We start from the raw sequence: 20033 nt of genomic DNA, 5'->3' as shown, positions 1-20033 counted from the left end.
TTTTATTAACTACTGCTCTGTATGCCTTTACTGCCACCCCTTTAAGCTGTTCTAGTCTTCTGTATCTCTTTTTACACCTACATGGTTGGTGGTTACTTTCTATCCTCTCAGAGGCTTTTTTTTATCCACTGAAAGGCCTCGTGGTTTGTGACCACCTAGAAAAGAGGAAATGCAGCCTGTGGTTTCAGCCTGAAGTCTTCTGTGTTACAGATATGCTGTTTTATGTTATCAGCTCATAGCAGAGAATTAACAGGGAATTCACACAAAGGTCACAGTGGGAATTTCACTTTGTTCTCTGTGTGCATGACACATGTTTATATTTGCTCCCTGTACCCGAATAACAGTAATAATTTTCTCTGGTACATTTAAGTATGGATGACAGTGTGTGACAGCAGATTAAAAATGGTGTCACTGCAGTGATGACACATACTAAACTAAAGGGAAAAAAATGACGTGCTGTGAAACCATGAAAATAAATTTCTCACACTGCCTTCATACAGCTGCCTTCAACTGTCACCACAAAACAGGCGTTTCAAAACTTTTGCTCCAGGTTTTTGGTATTTTTAGGTTCATCTCAAAGTATCACGTCTACCCTGTGAATGTTAATAACTGTTAATAAGTTCACTACATCACCACCATCACTCCTATTAATGGAGCCCACTCATCCCCAGACTCTGAATCCTCTATGGAAGGCTTTTCAATCAGATCTTTGAAGTATTCCTTCTACTGCTTACAATATCCTTGGTTGACATCAACAGTGCTCCAGGTGTACTATAAACTTTTTACTCTCCTACCACAACTGAGTTTTAGTTTCAGCTGCAGCCAGGGTTGCAGTATGCTTGGCCTGCCTGTACCTGTTAGCCTCCTCCAAGGTGCCACAAGCTAATAAAGCCTGAGAGTTTGACGTCTTCAACTTGATGGCTGTCTTTACCTCTCAAGTCTACCATCTGGAATACCACCACGACAGGCACCAACAACCTTGCAGCAGCAGCTCTGTGCAGCTGCCTCAGTAATAGAGAAGAAGAACACGATGCAGTCAGATCCCCAGCCTCCTTCAGAATCCTGATCCAACTGACAACCAGGTGGCGATCATCTCAGCTTCTTGCTTCATCTGAGAGTCCAGAACATGGGGCTGCAGATCTGATTATATGATTACAAAAGTGATCATCCTTCGATCTAGGGTGTCCTGGTGACATGCGCTCCTCAGGTTCAAAGTTGGTGTTCATTATGGTCAAACTGTGATTAGCACATTAGTCTAATAACAAAACATCACACAGGTTCAGCTGATGCAGAAGGTGAGATGATTCTCACATTATGGACATGTGGCAAAAAGCAAAAACTGGTCTGGTGCTGATTTTTGCTGTCCGCTGTTACCTGTTTAGCTCTGGGGTAATGATGCATCAGCTTCATGTATTCTTGAAGTCAACCCACCATGTGTCATTACACAAGGAAGGCACTTAAAGCTCAAGTCGAGTGAGGTGGACCAGAGAATAGGGCTGTACCTGACTTGCTTCTAAACATTTCTCACAGTGAACTAGCAACAAAAATCTCATCTAAGTACTTAAAAAAAACAATATTTATTTATTTATTTTTGTTTTGCTTTATTTTCTTTCTGATACAGCTTACCGTGATTGTGCCAAGTAGATTTCATCACAAAGTTTTGAAGACATCCCACAATCAGAGCATTTGGGTGTTCATAAGGCTTACAGTTATATTCAGAACTATTTCCTCTGGCCTTGACTGAAGAAAGATGTATCTGGTAACATTACAACACGTCACATGTGTCAACCAGACTAAAAAGCTGTCTCGTATTCCAGGGATTTAAACGTTGTTGTCACGATTAGTTAACGGACTCAGGCTCAGACCAGGGAAGGGAGAGGTCCGGGAAAGAGCTGCACAAAAAATCTTCAGTAAGAGATGAACTGACAGAAACAACTCACTGATTCAGATTTTCAGCCTACTGAGCAACTGACGCTGATAGCTCAACGATCCAGCGACGAGTAGCACAGTGCTGCCTATTTAAGTAGGACTCGGGATTACGAAGATAGGCAGCAGGTGTGGAAATGGCAGGTGCGTGGACCAGGGGCGGGAGCCTGTAATGTGCACCCCCTCTGGTAGGAGAGAGAGAGCGAGAGAAAGAGCAAAACAACAAAAACACATGTTGCCTAATACGTATCAGCTGGTGAGGCACAGGGACCATGACAGTTCTGCTGTCCATGCTGTCCATGTGCCCATTTCCACAGTGTGGAAATAATGATGGTTTTTTGAAACAGGAAATGTGTAAAAAAAAAACCTTTCCTGTTCCACCTGTGCTGATGGCAGAGACTGCAGAGATTCAATCATCTGCTGCTCTGTGAGTTCCACCTGTTGACATCCTTTTGGGAACTCTGCCACTGATCAGTACCCATTGGTACTTATGTGGTTCCTGGCCTTGGTTGGGTTCTGTCATCATGAAGTTCATTAAAAAAATGTTTCATGAATATTTGCTCTGACTGAACTTTTGAAGGCTGGACCAGTGTGAAGTTTGTCTCATTTTAAGCTTTAGATGATAAAACTTTCCTGTTTTATTCTGTTTTCTCTTCTGGTCCTAGAAGCACAATATTTGAAAGTGGAATCAGCTCTGTTTCACCAAACTTGTGATACTTGTATTTTCAAACTGAATTTCAGCCCACCTGTGTTACCTTCATGGCCCACGAGGGGGCCCTGGCCCACACTTTGGGAATTACTGGAGCCGACAAGGTGGTAACTCAGAATACAGTAGTTTATTTGTAAAACATGTATGAAAATAACATGTTTGTCAGCATCAGTGGTGTGAAGCATGTGTGGCAGAGCTGAGAGAGATTCTCTGTTTGTTTCGATACAATGTGATGGTAAAATAATGTTTGCCTGCTGGCTTTCACAGAGGTGTTATATCTGTCACTGTGAGTCAGCACTGAGCTGCCGAGCTCGCTTCAGTAACACAATGATGACTTAACTATCTTTTTCTTCTGCTGCAGAATTAAAATGAGGAAGAACAATTTAAGCTAAATATGTGTGTTGCCTTCCAGAAAACATGTTTTATCTCTGACAGCTGGCAGCAGAGAGAGCAAGATGCAAAGTTTTAAAAACTCAGTTTTTTGTCTTTGCTGGTTGTCATCTCTTGTAGGAATGAATTTTTATTGATTATCCACTTCCTCTTTCCTCTCTCAGTTATGTTAAAAGCATCTTGCTAAATATGTAATATGTTATGTATGTCTATGTATGTCATGTATGTGGGCATATGGCAGCACGGTGGTTAGCACTGTTGCCTCACAGTAAGAAGATCCTGACTTCAATTCCACCATCAGGACGGGGTCTTTCTGTGTGGAGTTTGCATGTTTTCCCCATGTTTGTGTGGGCTCTCCTCGGGTTCTCCAGCTTCCTCCCACAGACTAAAGACATGCGTTCTGTGGTTGATTGAAAAATCTAAATTGCCCATTTAGATTGTGAATGTGCGACTGGTTGTCTGTCCCTGTGTGTTACCCCTGCAACAGACTGGTGACCTGTTCAGGGTGTTCCCCACCTGGGATAGGCTCCAGCACCCCCAGCGACCCCGAAAAGGATAAGTGGAAGCGAATGGATGGACACATGTATTCAGTTACCAAGTATATTTTAGTTTGTACAAGATGTGCATTCAGATTATTTTTTTTAAGTTTCACAGTGTGATGTTATATATGGCCAAAAGTATTCACTCACATCCAGATCACTGAATTCAGCTGTTCCAGCTTCTTAAATTCTAAAACCAAATGGTGGAGTCCCGGGTATTTACACCCTAATGCAGGTCGTTGCTTAACAGGGCTGTTGGCCCACTATTAATCATGTGACTCAAGGTATGAAAAAAGGCGTGGATCACTATCGCCAGAGGTTTTGGGTAAACCATAAAATTGTTGTGACCTTGCCTCACAATTTCATGTGAGCTATCGTCACCTAATGCAAGATGTGCCTGGGCATATGGGAAGGGATCTCAAAACTAGATTGTAGGTGGCAGATGGTTGGTGTCATAAGTCATCCTCTCTGTTCAAAGATGGTCGTTCACAGTGACATAGATGTCCTGTCTCAAACGATCTGTCTTGTCTGTCCAAAATGTGAAGATTGGCGTCCTCATTGGCATCGTTCATCTGACCTTGAAGTGCAGACGACGATCTGAGGCCGACATCATATTAAACCCTATGGTTTAAGAATGGGATATCACTCATGTTTATATGTGTGTAAAAGCAGACAAGTGACTACTTTTGGTATCAGAGGCTATGTCTACACTTCGACCTGTTGTTATTTCTGTCTGCTGTTTATTTACTTTCCGGCTCTTTGAAAGGTCGTGTCAAAATGGCCTAACAATGAGGTGGAGTTGTTGCTGCAAATAACACAAAAGTACAAAATTGCAAAAGCAAGTGAGAATTAAAGAATTTGAAGAAAAGCTATCTGAAGCATGTACAAACAGATATTAATCTTTAATAGGGCTGTCAAAACTGAGAGCAAACAAAATGCCCTCCGCTAGCTTAGTTTAATTGGTCACATGACTGCATCACATGACTAAAACGCGTCATCGTTTTAAAAACTCTGAGTTTGCGCCGACCACACTGTGCCGCGAAAACTGTGTTTTTCAAATTGATCCACTTTAGAGAGCGTTTTCAATTTTCCTTGATTGAAAAGGCTGTCTCAGTGTGGACGGAAGGCCAAAAGTGAGAGAAAAAGTTGGTTTTGTGTTCCATCCCCATCCAGGAGAGCATCCTTGACGGCGTTTTCAGTCAAGGACAGCTGAGCTTTTTGAAAACGCTCTCCAAAGCGGATACATTTAAAAATGCCGTTTTCACGACGCAGTGTGATAGCTTTTGTTCAAATTCTTTAATTCTCACTTGCTCTTGCAACTTTGCACTTTTGTGTTACTCGCAGCAACAACTCCACCTCATTGTTAGTCCATTTAAAAAACTCTGTGCTTTTCCTCTGTGCTGGGCCTCAGTTTGCCGCGACGTTTCAAAGAGCTGTAAAGTAAATAAGTGGGAGACAGAAATTTCTTGCTTTTCACGCATGCGCAGTAGTGGAACGTAAGTGTTTTTGGCCGTTTCAATGTAGATGAACAACTCATGAAAACACATGAAAACAATATGGACGCAGAGCGTTTTCAGACGAAAACACAGTTTTTAAATTTATCCAGGCTAGTGTGGACGTAGCCTTAGTGTGGACATGGCCAAAGTGAATTTACTGTCTGCTCACTGCTCTAGTGAGTATGTGGCAGCTATTACACCTCTTTACGTGTAAACGGGGAACAGGAAGTTCAGTCAAATAAAACTGTTTAACACAATAAAGCAATGCACGGTTGTTGCTGTGCTTTGTATAATTGCTCAGTATGCATCATTCACTCAAGTTACTGTTGCTACAGGACTTAAAACCAAAGTTAAACATCAACTTTAAAAATAAATAAACTTTAATTAATGTAACAGTGCTGGAGTCATTAGGATGGCTGTAGCTGAGGAGGCAGAGCAGCTAGAATCTTCTAATAATCAGAAGGGTTGAGGTTCAGTTCCTTCAAGTCAGAACAACTTTGGGTTTAGTAACAGAACAGGTTTGAATAGAAAACAAAAATGGAACCACACAAGAAGCAAGCTGATCTGTTCTGAATATACAGGAACTGCTGCAGTCGAAGCTACAACTGCTGTTTGAGCTCAGTGTGAAAAGGAAGGAAGCACAAAGAGTCAGAAGAAGAAGTTACACTCGTATCTATATAAATAACAACATCTCTTTCTTCTGCTTAATTTTTAGTACAAAGTAAAACAGTTAAAGCAGCAGAGCTGGATGTGAGGATGAGGCGCTCTTTGCTCTGCGTGCTGGAGTTATTCTGTAAGTACATCACTGACTTTCTCTGTTTGCATGTTACTGATTAAAGAAACTATTTAAATATCACGAGGAGGTGAAAAGGTTTGTCTAAGAATGTGATTGGTGCTGACTTGGCTTGTTTTAACACTGTGTGGGATACACTGCTGTTTTACATTTAAAGTTTATACTTTATGAGCTCAGAAACTGATTTGAGGATGAACATAAACTGAAAATGCACATTTTTCAAAGAGTTGGATGATGTTTCAATCTTGATTTCAGGGCTCAGTACACTCTTCTATGGAAATGCTGAAGGTAAGATTTTTTTTTCTTTTCTTCCTGTTTATAAAATCTGAACAGTATCGATCTGTATCTGTCATGATCCTGGATTTTAGACCAAGAGTTTTAGTTTTGGACTCTCGGCATCTGTTTGATATTCTCTGTTTCACTTGGTTTGTTGTAGTTTTTCAGTTTTTAGTTTTTCTAATATTAAACTTTTTCTTAGTTTATGTTTTCATTCATATTCTGTGTGTATAGTTATCTTTTCAGTTATTCTTCAAGCTTGTTTCCCATCCTCCTGTGTTCCCTGAGTCTAGTCTGTGTTTCTGTTAGATCTCCTGTGCTTAGTCAGACTTGTCTTCCTGTTTGTTTACCCTTTGTCTGGGTCAAGCTTGTGTCTTAGTCTCTGCTTCAGTGTTTATGCTTCCTGTTTTATTTTGACAGTCCCTTGTCCCGTGTCTTGTTTTCGGGTGTTTCTTCCCTCTGTCTTGTCTCCCTGATTTAGTTCCCTAATTACTACATGTTAGAGCCAATCTGTAGAGAAATATTAGTTTAGTTTAATGTGATGGGTAAGAAAACATTAGATCACATGTGTGGTAGCAGGTTAGAATGAGCCAGGACGGCAATGGAAATGTGGACTGAGGCAGCAAATCGTTTTTTGACCGTGACATCGTTTGTTTGTATGTACGAGTCAGAAATAAATCTGAATATCTCACATTAAGAAGTGGAAAAATTATGTTTTCAAAGCTTGGGAGAGAAATTCACCACTACAGTACATGTGTGTACTTCAGCCTTTGTCGTGATTTGTCTCATAGTTATTTTCCCTGTTTGTTCTGTATTTCTTGGTTAGTATCCGAGTTTTTTGCACTCAGCCCTCTCTGGGTTTTTGGTTTTCATGTGAAGTTTCATCAGTAAAGCTGTTTTGAGTTTAGTTCTGCTTCCACTGAACTAACTGTGGTTAGAAATGGCTGTTATTCTAAAACAATTCATGATTTGTTTTTGTTTTTTTGGTGAAACTCATCGAGTAAAAGCTTAAAGTCTGCACTTCAGTCACATTAATTATTTGATTTACAATTGACTGTGGTGGTGAACAGAAGCAGACCTACAAATCTAGTAAAACATAATGGTCTTTTTAAAATTCTCACTAAACCTGCAGTGACAATAGTTCTCTTGTTTTGGGGGGAATTATTTTTTTTTTGTATTTCTAACTTACAGTACATGACAAGGCCACACTAACAGCAGACAGTACAACTATACCAGCAGGGGGTAGTGTGACACTGACCTGTGATGTGAAGGAATCTGCTGACTTACAATATGAGTGGATCAGACAAACGTCATCTGAAGAAAAGTCCATAATAACTGGTGAATCAGGCAGAACGATCTCTGTGTCTGAAGGAGGCACGTACACCTGCTGGGCTAAAGGGAAAATTATCATCATTACAGAAAGTGACTCAGTCACAGTTCAGAAAACTGGTGAGTTTAAACATTTCACTTGAACTAAAAAAAAAATTCTGTTATTATTATTATTATTGTTTTTGTTGTATTTGAGGTATTTTTAAAGACAAATCAGCATTTATTCACATAATTATGATAAAACCTGCTGCTGGAAACAACTTTTTGTATTATCTTTTTTTTGTTCCCTGTTTTGTTGTTGTTGTTGTTTCTTTTTTTAACCATATTTGTTGAACAGTCTTGGCTGCTGTGAAACTGCAGCCCATGTGAGTTTATCTACAATTCAAACTGAAGTTTCCTGTTTTCATTTATACGTCTGTTTAAACAGGACATCAGGAAACAATTATCTTCCCACCAACAGTTAAAACCCTCTAAAACCTCGAACAATGATCCAGCTGTTTCCAGGCAGCTTACTATTTTATATTTGGTGTTTTTGGCCAATTGTTTGTTGTTGTTTATTAAAATTTTTGTAAAATCAGTAACCTGAAAGTTGCAAGACCCTTTACCCTTTGTTTTATTAAAGCTATCAAACCACATTTCACAGTGAGCAGGTGGCGCAAAGAAAAAAGATCATTCATGTAAACTAAGTGTCAACAAATGCTTTAAACATGTTTTATGCTCGTTTTAGTTCTTCTGATTTTAGCGAGGATATTTTGGAACTGAAACAGAAACTGAGAGATACTCAGCACTTTATTATTGAACTCAGCGATGTTAAAAAGGCCTTTCATACAGTCAATGTGAACAAGAGCCAGGGTCCTGATAATATTAGTGGCCGCCTAATTAAATCTTGTGCTGATGAACTCAGTCCTATATTTCAGGTTATTTTTAACAAATACTTGCAAACACAACATGTGCCATCTCTTTGGAAAGAAGCAGTCGTGGTTCCTGTCCCTAAATCTAGTCGTCCAAAAATTCTAAACGACTTCAGGCCTGTTGCCCTCACTTCAGTTGTAATGAAAGTCTTTGAAAAAATCATCAGAAATGTGATTATGAAAGAGACTGAAGGTCAGCTGGATCCAATGCAGTTTGCATATAGGCCCAACAGAGGAGTGGAGGCCGCACTTTTGACTTTACTAAATCTAATTCTTAAACATGTAGAGAGTAAAGGGACTTTTGCAAGACTTCTTTTCATTGATTTTTCTTCGGCTTTTAATACAATACAGTCCCATATTTTAATTAAAAGACTTTTAGAACAGTTTGAAATCAGGAAAAACCTGGTGGGCTGGATTTTAGATTTTCTAACTGACAGGTCAGTGAGAATAAATGGGGTTCTGTCTGACCCAGTGTTCTCCTCCACAGGTTCTCCTCAAGGGTGCGTCCTATCGCCCTTATTATTCACTCTCTATACAAATATGTGTCAGGGCAGACATGAAAACAGGGTCATTATTAAATATGCAGATCTGTTATTGTCAGCTTACTGAAAGAGGGTGAAATTAACTACGGTCCAGTCATTGATGACTTTGTTCAGTGGTGTGAGGAGTCTTATCTCCAGCTGAACATATCTAAAACAAAAGATATGGTGATTGATTTTAGGAAACAACAAAATGGGCACGGAGTCACTTTAATTAAAGGTCACAAAATAGAGCAAGTACAATCATATAAATATCTTGGGACCATAATCAATGAAAAACTGAACTTTGATCAAAATTGCAAATCAGTTTGTAAAAAGGGTCACCAGCACCTTTATTGCCTTAGGAAACTTGTTCATTTCCACATTGACCAAAAAATTTTAACTTTGTTTTATCGTTCTTTTATTGAGTCTGTTTTATCCTTTTGTTTGGTGGCATGGTTTGGTCAGACCTCTGTCACAGAGAAAAACTCTCTAAATCAGATAGTGAGATGGTCCAGTCGTCTGATAGGTGAGGCACAGTCTTGTTTAGCCTCCCTGTACTCTAAGCAGGTACAGAGGATGGCTTTATCAATCCTTAAAAATGGTTCCCATCCTCTAAGGGGTGAATTTCAGCTTCTTCCCTCAGGACGGAGGTTTCTATTTCCGAGATGCAGGACAAAGCGTTATAAAAATAGCTTTGTCCCCGTTGCTGTCACTGAATTAAATAAGAACTGTTTTTGATTCGAAATATTAAAGTATGTGTCACAGTGAGTTTTATATATTTACTAGGTATGTGTGTTTTTAAAGGGATGTCAAATGCTGTCATTTTTCTGTAAAGCAAATTTACCTTGCCTTTGGGTATAAATAAAGTTAACTTACCTTACCTTACGGTTCTGGGTCCGTTGGACCCAGTATTTTGAGTTTATCATGTTTGGTTTATTTTTGCATTATGGATTGTTTTCTGATGTTCTGGTGCTTTGTTTATTATTATCATTATGGATCTGTTTCTGTTATTCTTGGTGAGGGATCAGTTCTTAGGTTTTGGGTTCTCATGTGTATTGCAGTTTCTGTTCAGTGTCTAGTCTGTCTCTCAGTGTCATGTCTGCATCTGGTTTAGTACTTCTTGTTTCCTGTCTTATTGTGAAAGTCTTTGTCTTATGTTAGTGTGTGCAGCTTAGCTCCCCCGTCTCGTTAGCCCTGATCTCCCCCAGCTGTGTCTCCCTTCTCTGGCCCATTCCCTCATTACTACCCTGTGTATTTAAGCCCTGTGTTTTCCCATGCTCAGTGTTGCGTCGTACCATCAGATTATGCCTGTGTGTTCCTGTTCTCTGGTTTCAGTGGTCACTTCATGTTTTGTTTTCGTACCAGCAATAAAGCTGAGGTTTTTGGGTTTCACGTTAGTGTCTGAGTTCTGCGTTTGGATCCTCCTCTCCGCCTGCCCGCACACAGAGCCCTGACACTAAGGTTGGGCGAGTATTTATCGACCATCGATGACAGGCTGAGGGTGACACTGGTCGTTTTTACAAGAGCGATTTATTTATCTGCCCATGAGTAAGTTTGCTAATAATGTTGGTTAAAGATAAGAGAAGCAGTCAACAGGAGAAAAAAATAACAGGGCTGTTTTAACAGCATCTTCTTCCAGCTGCAAGCAAATGCACTCTCGTCAGTGTGCCCAAATGCAGCAGCCACTTTGTATTTTTTTGGCAACTAGTTCCTCCATGTTTAGATTTCTTCTGTGTTCTAAATGCACAAATCAGTCCGTGCATGATTAATTGCTCAGCCCATCAAAAAGTCACCTGTGTGTATTTATCGCTTATTGTTACTTACTGGACAGATGAATGTTGGTTGGAAAAATATATGGCTGAAAAAGCCATTAAATAAATTTCCCCTTTTTTCTTCATTCTCATCAAACATGCATTGACATTAATTTTCTTGGTTTGTCGTATGTCCGACTTACAGTACAGGACAAGGCCACACTAACAGCAGACAGTACAACTATACCAGCAGGGGGCAGTGTGACACTGACCTGTGATGTGAAGGAATCTGCTGACTTAAAATATGAGTGGTTCAGACAAACGTCATCTGAAGAAAAGTCCATAATAACTGGTGAATCGGGCAGAACGATCTCTGTGTCTGAAGGAGGCACGTACACCTGCAAGGCTGAAGGGAAAATTATCATCATTACAGAAAGTGACTCGGTCACAATTCAGAAAACTGGTGAGTTTAAACATTTCACTTGAACTAAAAAAAATTCTGTTATTATTATTGTTTTTGTTGTATTTGAGGTATTTTTAAAGACAAATCAGCATTTATTCACATAATTATTATAAAACCTGCTGCTGGAAACAACTTTTTGTATTATCTTTTTTTTGTTCCCTGTTTTGTTTTTGTTGTTTCTTTTTTTTAACAATATTTGTTTGTTGAACAGTTTTGGCTGCTGTGAAACTGCAGCACAGCTGGTCTCAGATATTCACTGGTGAGACAATCACTCTCAGATGTGAGATTCAGGGAGGTGAAGGAAAGGTGTGGAAATATGAATGGACAGCACCCAACACAAACAGCCCTCCAACATCCAGTGAATACAGGATCAGCAGAGTTTCAGTGTCCCACAGTGGAGACTACAGATGTCGGGGTAGCAGTGACTATCTCTTAACAGGATGGAGTGATGCCTTCAGACTGACAGTTTCATGTGAGTTGGACCATGATTCATGCTGACATTTAATGTTTTCATGTTTACATCTGTCTACTACTCTTTGGTGTTCATTCAAAACTGAACTGGTATTTGAAGTTTGAATATTTATTTTGTTGTTAATTAATTAATTTTGTTATTGTTATTTTCCCTGAACTAAATGATAACATGATGTATGTTTTCCTGTTTCTTCAACAGCAAGTAAACCCAGAGCCACGCTGACAGCACAAAGTTCAGTCATACCAGCAGGGGGCAGTGTGACACTGCGCTGCTCTGTGGAGGGCTCTGCTGGCTGGAAGTTTGACTGGTTCAGACGTGATTCAGTCTCTTCTAAAGCTCAGCTCATGAGAGGAAAACAAGGAAAAACAGTTATTCGTGTCTCACAAGGAGGTCTGTACCACTGCAGAGGAGGGAGAGAAGATCCAGTTTACTACACAGAGGACAGCAGTGACGTCACAGTTAAAGAAACTTGTGAGTTTAAGCACCGCATTTAGAGTAAAAAATGAAGTCTAAAGTTTAAAACCCAGACTCATTATGAGATAGTTCCGTCTTATTATTATCATGATTGCAGATTTTTAATGCAAAACAATTATTTTTAAAATAAAATACTTAAAAATCTCTGTTACTGAAAACAAATCAAGTGTCCTGCAGAGTAATCAGCAATGATAATGTCTAATGTTATTGATCTGAACAGGAAATTTTATATAACTCTCAAGGCTGCAACAGCAGTAGTTGGAAGGTGAGAGAAAGGACCGAAGAGCAGGCACTGACTAATGACTTATTGGGAGAGAGCTGTATTTACAGTCGTGAGATACAAACAGAAGCAGTGCAGGGACAAAAGAAATACCTAAACTGGGAAAACTAAAAATCATACAAAATGGCCTGCATGTGTATAGCACTTTACTCAGTCCCTAAGGACCCCAAAGCGCTTTACACGACATTCAGTCATTCACCCATTCACACACTGGCAATAGCAAGCTACGTTGTAGCCACAGCTGCCCTGGGGCGCACTGACAGAGGCGAGGCTGCCGGACAGGCCCTCTGACCACCACCAGTAGGCAAACACGGGGTTAGTATCTTGCCCAAGGATATTTGGTATGCCGCCAGGGTGCAGCCTGGGATTGAACCACCGACCTTCTGGTTAGTGACTGACCTTCTCTGCCATCTGAGCTACAGCCACCCCATACAAAGAAACAAAAAACCTGGGACATAAACCCAGTACATGACACATAAAGACCTGAGATATGGAACAGGGAGCCTGGAATGCAGAAAGACAGGTGGATAACAGACACACAAACCAGCAAGAAACAGAGGAAAACACTGATCTTAAATACACAGGCAGTAATGAGGGAGTGAGAAACAGGAAGGAAGAACAGTTGGGAATAATTAGAGATAATGAGGCAAGTGGAAAGCAAAACTAGACACACTGCACACAGGACGGGCTATCAAAAAACCAAAAAACATGTAGCATGACATTCATAAAGATGCAGAATAGACACTGAGACATGAAACACAGGGAAGACGTAGAGACAGAGAAACAAGACAAGCATTTAACACATGGAGACAAAAGGAAAACAAGGATACAGAACAAAACTTTCACTAGAGACATGACAACAAGAACACAGCGAACGGCACAGAACAGAACAGGAAACCAGAAATATGAAAAATCCCAGAAAACAATAATTCAAAGAATATAACTTAAACCAAAACACAAACAGTGGGTCACCAGAGCCAGGACTGTGACAACAGCACATTCATTTCAGGTTGCCAAATCTGCTTTCTTTAAGATTTAAAATTTAATATAGTTTAAGCTTTGACGTTGACATGTTTTTATAGAAATCATTTTGCTTTGACATTTCCATTCAGCTCACAGAGAAACCAACACACACACAGAAAACTACAGCTTATCAAAATGTCAAAGTACTCGAGCACTACGGCTGCAACTGTTCATCGAGTAATTCTCATAAAACGATTATAAAAAATCTTTCACAGTTTTTTGCTTTGATGCTTTGTTTAACAAACAGCTCTGTAGAGTTCAGTCGTCACCATGTGAACTCGAGTGTTTCACCCACATTTGCATCTATAAATAGACCTGCAATAGAAACATTAAGAAGCACGCCTGTTGATAAAAAGTATGACAACATTGAACGCATGCAGACCCAGTTTTCCAACAAAAACAATCATAAAAAACAGCAGCAGTGATGATGATGCTGACAGTTTAACCTGCAGTCAGTCTGCACACATGGAGCAAAGAGGTGGAGCTGTTCCAGAGACGGTGAGCTCAAGCTGAGTGAAAGAAAATGTGTTTCTAGTGTGTAAAACAGGAGCGCTGTCCCTGTCTTCAGCATTAAAACCTTTCCTGGGAAAAAGCTCAGAAGTCCTTCATCACCTGATCAATAAACTCTGACTTGAGGAAAAGTGAACTTTTTAGCTGCTCCATCCACGGCTGTTTGTTTTGCACAGGAAAAAAAATCTGCATTAAAGATACAGAAGTCACATTAAAATATGCAGATGAACTGTTAACTTGCCCGGTGTCATGTTTAAATCAGGCAGCTCACAGAAGGCTCACGGCAGCTCTCCAACATTTTATACCAGTGATAACTGCAACAAGAAGGGAGGAGTCTAAAGGGGGGCGTGGGGTGTACCATGACCATATTTATTCCAAGGCTTTCATTACATTATTTTTCCAATTTAAAATAAAGTAATACAAAATATTAATACAAATGCTGTAATATTTAAAATTATAAATATAAAGGCTTTTTGCAGGCCAAAATAAATATTCATGGGCCAGTAAAACTCAGACACTGACCTGGGGCTGTTAGGTTGGACACTGCATTATTATTAACATCTGCATCAGCAGAACCTCGTTTACATCAATGCAAGAATTTGCCTGAAAGGACAGAGTAAACCTCATTACGCTGACTTTTTATCATTGCAACCAACACGTAGTCTGCACACTGAAATTAATTCTAACACTAATCATTCAAATAATTATGATAATAAGCTGCTGCTGGAAACAGTGATGTCTTTGTTTTTCTCAGTTCGTAACAGGATCACAGTGAAACTGCAGCACAGCTGGTCTCAGATATTCACTGGTGAGACAATCACTGTCAGATGTGAGATTAAGGGAGGTGAAGGAAAGGTGTGGAAATATGAATGGACAGCACCCAACACAAACAGCCCTCCAACATCCAGTGAATACAGGATCAGCAGCGTTTCAGTGTCCCACAGTGGAGACTACAGATGTCGGGGTAGCAGTGACTATCTCTTAACAGGATGGAGTGATGCAATCAGACTGACAGTTTCATGTGAGTTGGACCATGATTCATGCTGACATTTAATGTTTTATGTTTACATCTGTCTACTACTCATTGGTGTTCATTCAAAACTGAACTGATATTTGAAGTTTGAATATGTATTTTCTTATTAATTAATTAATTTTGTTATTGTTATTTTCCCTGAAGTAAATCATAATATGATGTATGTTTTCCTGTTTCTTCAACAGCAAGTAAACCCAGAGCCACACTGACAGCACACAGTTCAGTCATACCAGCAGGGGGCAGTGTGACACTGAGCTGCTCTGTGGAGGGCTCTGCTGGCTGGAAGTTTGACTGGTTCAGACGTGATTCAGTCTCTTCTAAAGCTCAGCTCATGAGAGGAAATGAAGCAAAAAGAGTTTTTAGAGTCTCACAAGGAGGTCTGTACCACTGCAGAGGAGGGAGAGGAGATCCAGTTTACTACACAGAGGACAGCAGTGACGTCACAGTTAGAGAAACTCGTGAGATTAATAATTTTATTTCTGCCAAACTGAGAGATGTTGTGTTCTGTGCTAACAATTTCATTCAACTGTGAGTTAATTAAACCTGAGATGAGAGACAACTCCTGACAAATAGAAGAATTTATTCCATCTCATTTTTTTTATCTTTATGTTTCTATTTGTCTCTAACTGGATATTTATCTGTGAACAGTTCCCAGTAAGCCCACTGTGACCCTGCAGCCATCCTGGCCTCAGATATACAGCGGTGAGACAGTCACTGTCAGATGTGAGATTCAGGGAGGTGAAGGAGCTCAGTGGACGTATGAATGGAGAGCAGCCAAGTTAAACACACCTCCAACATCCAATGAATACAGAATCATCAGAGCTACTGAGTCTGACAGTGGAGGATACAGCTGCCGGGGCAGAAGGGACTATTTCTTCTCAGAGTGGAGTGATATCATCACACTGACTGTGTCATGTAAGATCTTTCATCCAGAGTATCTAAATAAGGACAAAGCACTTCTTCTTTCTTACAGCTTTATAACTGTCTTTCATGTTGGTCAGTAAAATGTTTAGTTTTTATTCCAACAACAAAAACCTGAACAGCAGCTTTTTATTCACAGTGAAGAGAACAAAACATATGAGAGTAACTTCTCTGCTGTGCAGCTCTAATACATGAAAGATGAAATGCAGAACAAATGCTGGATCTGTCTCAGCTGCTCCACCACATCCACTAAGAAACATTAAATCCACTGATTGTTCCTCGTGTGTGTTTTTAACTTAGAAATGCAGCAAATTAAATATGAAAGATTAGTGTTGTGTTTGTGTGATAGTTGTACAGTTTGTTGCAGCTTCACCATTAAAGTTATGTGATATTTATTATTTCCATATTTCCACCAAGTTATTTCAACTGGTTTGATTCAGTCATTGACTTTTGTTCTTTTTCTAAACTGAACTGCAGATAAACCAAAGGCCAAACTGAGAGCTGATAACACAGCTGTTCCAGTAGGGGGCAGTGTGACCCTGACCTGCTCTGTGAGCCCATCATCATCATCTGGATGGAAATACTACTGGTACACAGATGAGAAATCCTCTGAAGCCCTGACCACACAACATGCAGTTTTCCACTCAAATGGACAAATCAGTGTCTCAAAGGAAGGACTCTACAGGTGCAGAGGAGGAAGAGGAAACCCAGTTTACTACACAGAGGACAGCCAGTCAGTCAGGATTGGGAAAACTGGTGAGTTCAAATTTAATGAAACCCAAATCACTACCTGATGAAAAGTATCTGATGGAAATTGACCCCTTTTGTCATTCATTTACTCATTTCCTGAATACAGTCCCAATCAGACCTGTTGTGACTCTGTATCCAAACTGGTCTGAGATATACAGAGGAGAGACGATCACTGTCAGATGTGAGATCCATGGAGGAGACACTGAGTGGGATTATGAGTGGGAAACAAACAGCAGGATAAAAGCTCCAAATCAAAGTGAATACAGGATTAGATCTGCTTCATCATCCAACAGTGGAAACTATCGCTGTAAGGGCAGAATGAAAAGTTCACAGCATGAAACAACAGAGTGGAGTGATTCAGTCACACTGACAGTTTCTGACAGTAAGTAGAGTCATAGTTCATTTAACCTGGAAATAGAAACAGTTTGTAAAAATGTGTTTATATTAGTACATGTTGAGATATTTGACATGTTTAGATAGTCTCACTCTTAAAGTTCATCATAAATATTTGTGAGTCAACATTTTAGTGACATTGAATTCAGAGTTAAGAGACGAAACATTGAGAGCAAATCTTTGTTGAACAGATGAACCCCGTCCTGTCCTCACTGTGTCTCCATCATGGCTGAGTCCTGGAGCCTCAGTAACTCTGAACTGTGAGGTTGAACATCCGTCTGCAGGATGGAGCTTCTACTGGTATAAAGCTGTTCCTGATCTATCAGAGAAATCCTCCAGTTATGAGCTGCTACCTGATGGCAGTGGGACTGCACAGGACTCCTACATCATTCATGGACAGACACACACAGCAGGATATGTGTGCAGAGCTGGAAGAGGAGACCCAGAGTATCACACTGATCACAGTCAACCAAAGTTTGTCTGGTCTGCAGGTCAGTTTGATTCTCTTATAACCAGTGCAGCTGTTGTTTACCTTTAAAGGTCACCCAAAGGAGAATTGAATCTTTTCATTTCTGATTGTGATTAAAGTCTTTATTTAAAACTTGTTTAATGTTAAGCTCAGTGAAATAAGTAGGCGACCCTATATGCCGTATGGCTAGGCAGCAGTCCGACCTGTGTCCCTTTGCTGCTTGTCTTCCCCTTTCACTCTCCTTGCTTTCCTGTCCCTCTACACTGTCACTATGAAAAAAGTAAGAAGCTTTGTGTTTATTAATTGTAATTATTTTCACTTAGATAAAAGTGCATGTACAGATAAAACAGCCAAAAATATGAAATTTAAAGAAAAAAGATCAAGAGAGAATGCTTACTAGTTAACGGCTCTGACAAATATGAGGACAACACTGAGAGATAAGGAGATTATAATCGTTGCCATTAAAAAAATAAATAAAATCCTGACTTCTGTGAGCTTTGTTTTTCGACCGCATGTTGTTTTCAGATGTTCATTCAGCAGCGTCTCTCACAGTGAGTCCTGACAGAGTGCAACACTTCACCTCTGACTCTGTCTCACTGACCTGTGAGGGAAACTTCACTGAGTGGAGAGTGAGGAAGTTCTCTGAGGACGGCCGACTCTCTGACTGTAGGAGAATGACTGGATCCACATGTGACATCAACACATCAAAGTCAGATACTGCAGTGTACTGGTGTGAGTCTGGATCAGGAGAGTTCAGCAGTGCAGTCAACATCACTGTACAGAGTATGTTATTATACATTTACTTCTTGGATTTGAATCATTTAGACGTGACATGAGCATTTGTCCCAGCTTTGCTGTATGTGAAGTCATTTCATGTGGGAAAAATACAAGATCAGATCTTCATGATGAAAAGCATTTGTACATTTGTATTGTCTGTCAGGTTTTTCTAAAAGTGTGCACCAGCTGATGTGACTGAAACAATTGTGTGTGATTGTGTCACAGATGATGGTGATGGTCCTATCCTGGTGAGTCCTGTTCATCCTGTGACTGAGGGAGCTTCTGTTAGTCTGAGCTGCAGTTTGAGAACACAAAAAATACTTTCCAATGTGTTTTTCTATCACAATGACAAACTTATTGAAAATGATCCCCGAGGGGAGCTGAAGATCTCTGCAGTGTCAAAGTCTGATGAAGGTTTCTACAAGTGTCAGTACTCAGGAAGAGAGTCAGCACAGAGCTGGATGTCAGTTAAAGGTGAGCAGGAGCAAAACATTTGATGGATTTTTATAAACCAATGACTGAGAATGAACGTTATATTGTCTGATTTAAGTCTCAAAGTCACTTGGCTCTATTTTATAAATGTATTTCATCATAATATTATAATTTATTAATTAATTGCTATTTGTTGTTACAGTAACTGTGTCAGGAGCTGACAGCTCTTCATCTCCTGTGTGGTTGATTGTTGGACTGGTTTGTGGAGTCTCTCTCATTATTATTCTCCTGCTCTTGTTGTATCGCTGCAGACAGTCCAAGTGTAAGAGCCTCTTTTCTTTTTTTTATTATAATTATTATTATTAGTAGTAGTAGTCATAGTATTAGTAGTATTGACATTTCATTGAGTATTTGTCACAGTAAACTAAAACACAACTTTATCACAGAACCTAGAAAGTTATCCAAATAAAACAAAAACTAAGAAACCAAATTTCTACAAATTTTATTAAAACAAACTTTGATGAAGGATGTGACAGTAAAGGAAGATTGAGACAGTCTATAAAACATAGGATAATGAGATGATGGGAAACAGGTGGGAACACAGTGATAACTAATGCCCCTTTTCAATTAGTACATCGGTGGACAACTCCAGGCTTCGAGGACCGGTGTCCCTGCAGGTTTTAGATGTGTCCTTGAACCAACACAGCTGATTTAAATGTCTAAATTAGGTCCTCAACATGTCCTGAAGTTCTGCAGAGGCCTGGTAACGAACTAATCATGTGATTCAGGTGTGTTGACCCAAGGTGAGATCTAAAACCTGCAGGACACCGGCCCTCAGGGCCTGGAATTGCCCACCCCTGCATTAGTACCTACTTGGATCAACTCACAACTATTCGAATCGTATTGATTGGTTTTCTATTACAGTCAAGTACCACCTAATGTTTTTTTTTTTTTTTTTTTTTTTTTTTGCCTGTCCCGTTTGGCTCTTTTGCCATCAGAATTATTGTCTAAAGGCAAAGAAAGATGCCCAACGAATTTACTTTACCAAATTGACCATCCCAGCTTTGCTGTAATGGTCCATTTGATTCACCTTTTATAGTTTATTTTATTTTCACTTGCTGAATGCGGGACAGACTTGACTGGGGGAAAGAAGGGGAGAAAGAAAGAGAAACAGCTGAGAAGAGGGACAGGGGAGAAGGGCAAAAAACAAAAACCAACAGAATGGGCAGAAAAAGAAAAAAAAATGCATCTATCGATCACCTGGATCACCTGTTGAGAAAGAAAACAAGCAGAAGAGAACAAGAGTAATAGAATAAACAACATCACAATGGCGGATTGGCGTCCTTGCGGTGGTGCCGTAATGTTTGGTGATAAGAAAAAATTCCAAATAATTCT

The 20033-nt window shown here is 39.8% G+C and overlaps 1 protein-coding gene across 1 annotated transcript; it reads left to right on the top strand.

Annotated features, from left to right (window-relative positions):
- Positions 1-5816: 5816 nt before the first annotated feature.
- On the top strand, positions 5817-19004 carry LOC147335393 (Fc receptor-like protein 5). The gene is made up of 9 exons (XM_086286060.1): positions 5817-5853; positions 6109-6141; positions 15545-15811; positions 16295-16573; positions 16674-16949; positions 17152-17451; positions 17955-18212; positions 18432-18680; positions 18841-19004. Exons 1-9 carry the CDS (start codon positions 5817-5819, stop codon positions 19002-19004), a joined length of 1863 nt encoding a protein of 620 aa, XP_086142186.1.
- The last annotated feature ends 1029 nt before the right edge of the window (positions 19005-20033 follow it).

The sequence above is a fragment of the Aulonocara sp. 'chitande type north' Nkhata Bay genome, linkage group LG3 (genome assembly GCF_057382095.1).
Source record: "Aulonocara sp. 'chitande type north' Nkhata Bay isolate Kocher_YH1m ecotype deep benthic linkage group LG3, A_spYH_male_GT1.1, whole genome shotgun sequence".
In the NCBI taxonomy this organism is placed as follows: Eukaryota; Metazoa; Chordata; class Actinopteri; order Cichliformes; family Cichlidae; genus Aulonocara; species Aulonocara sp. 'chitande type north' Nkhata Bay.
Note: the sequence above shows the minus strand (reverse complement) of the source record. Positions and strands in the feature narration are given on the sequence as shown.

Bases quoted from the DNA above. Each gene is read 5' to 3' on its own strand.
- LOC147335393 (XM_086286060.1), top strand. From the start codon at position 5,817: ATGAGGCGCTCTTTGCTCTGCGTGCTGGAGTTATTCT. The intron at 15,812-16,294 runs GTAAGATCTTTC...ACTGAACTGCAG, and splicing joins CATCACACTGACTGTGTCAT to ATAAACCAAAGGCCAAACTG. The intron at 16,574-16,673 runs GTGAGTTCAAAT...TCCTGAATACAG, and splicing joins AGTCAGGATTGGGAAAACTG to TCCCAATCAGACCTGTTGTG.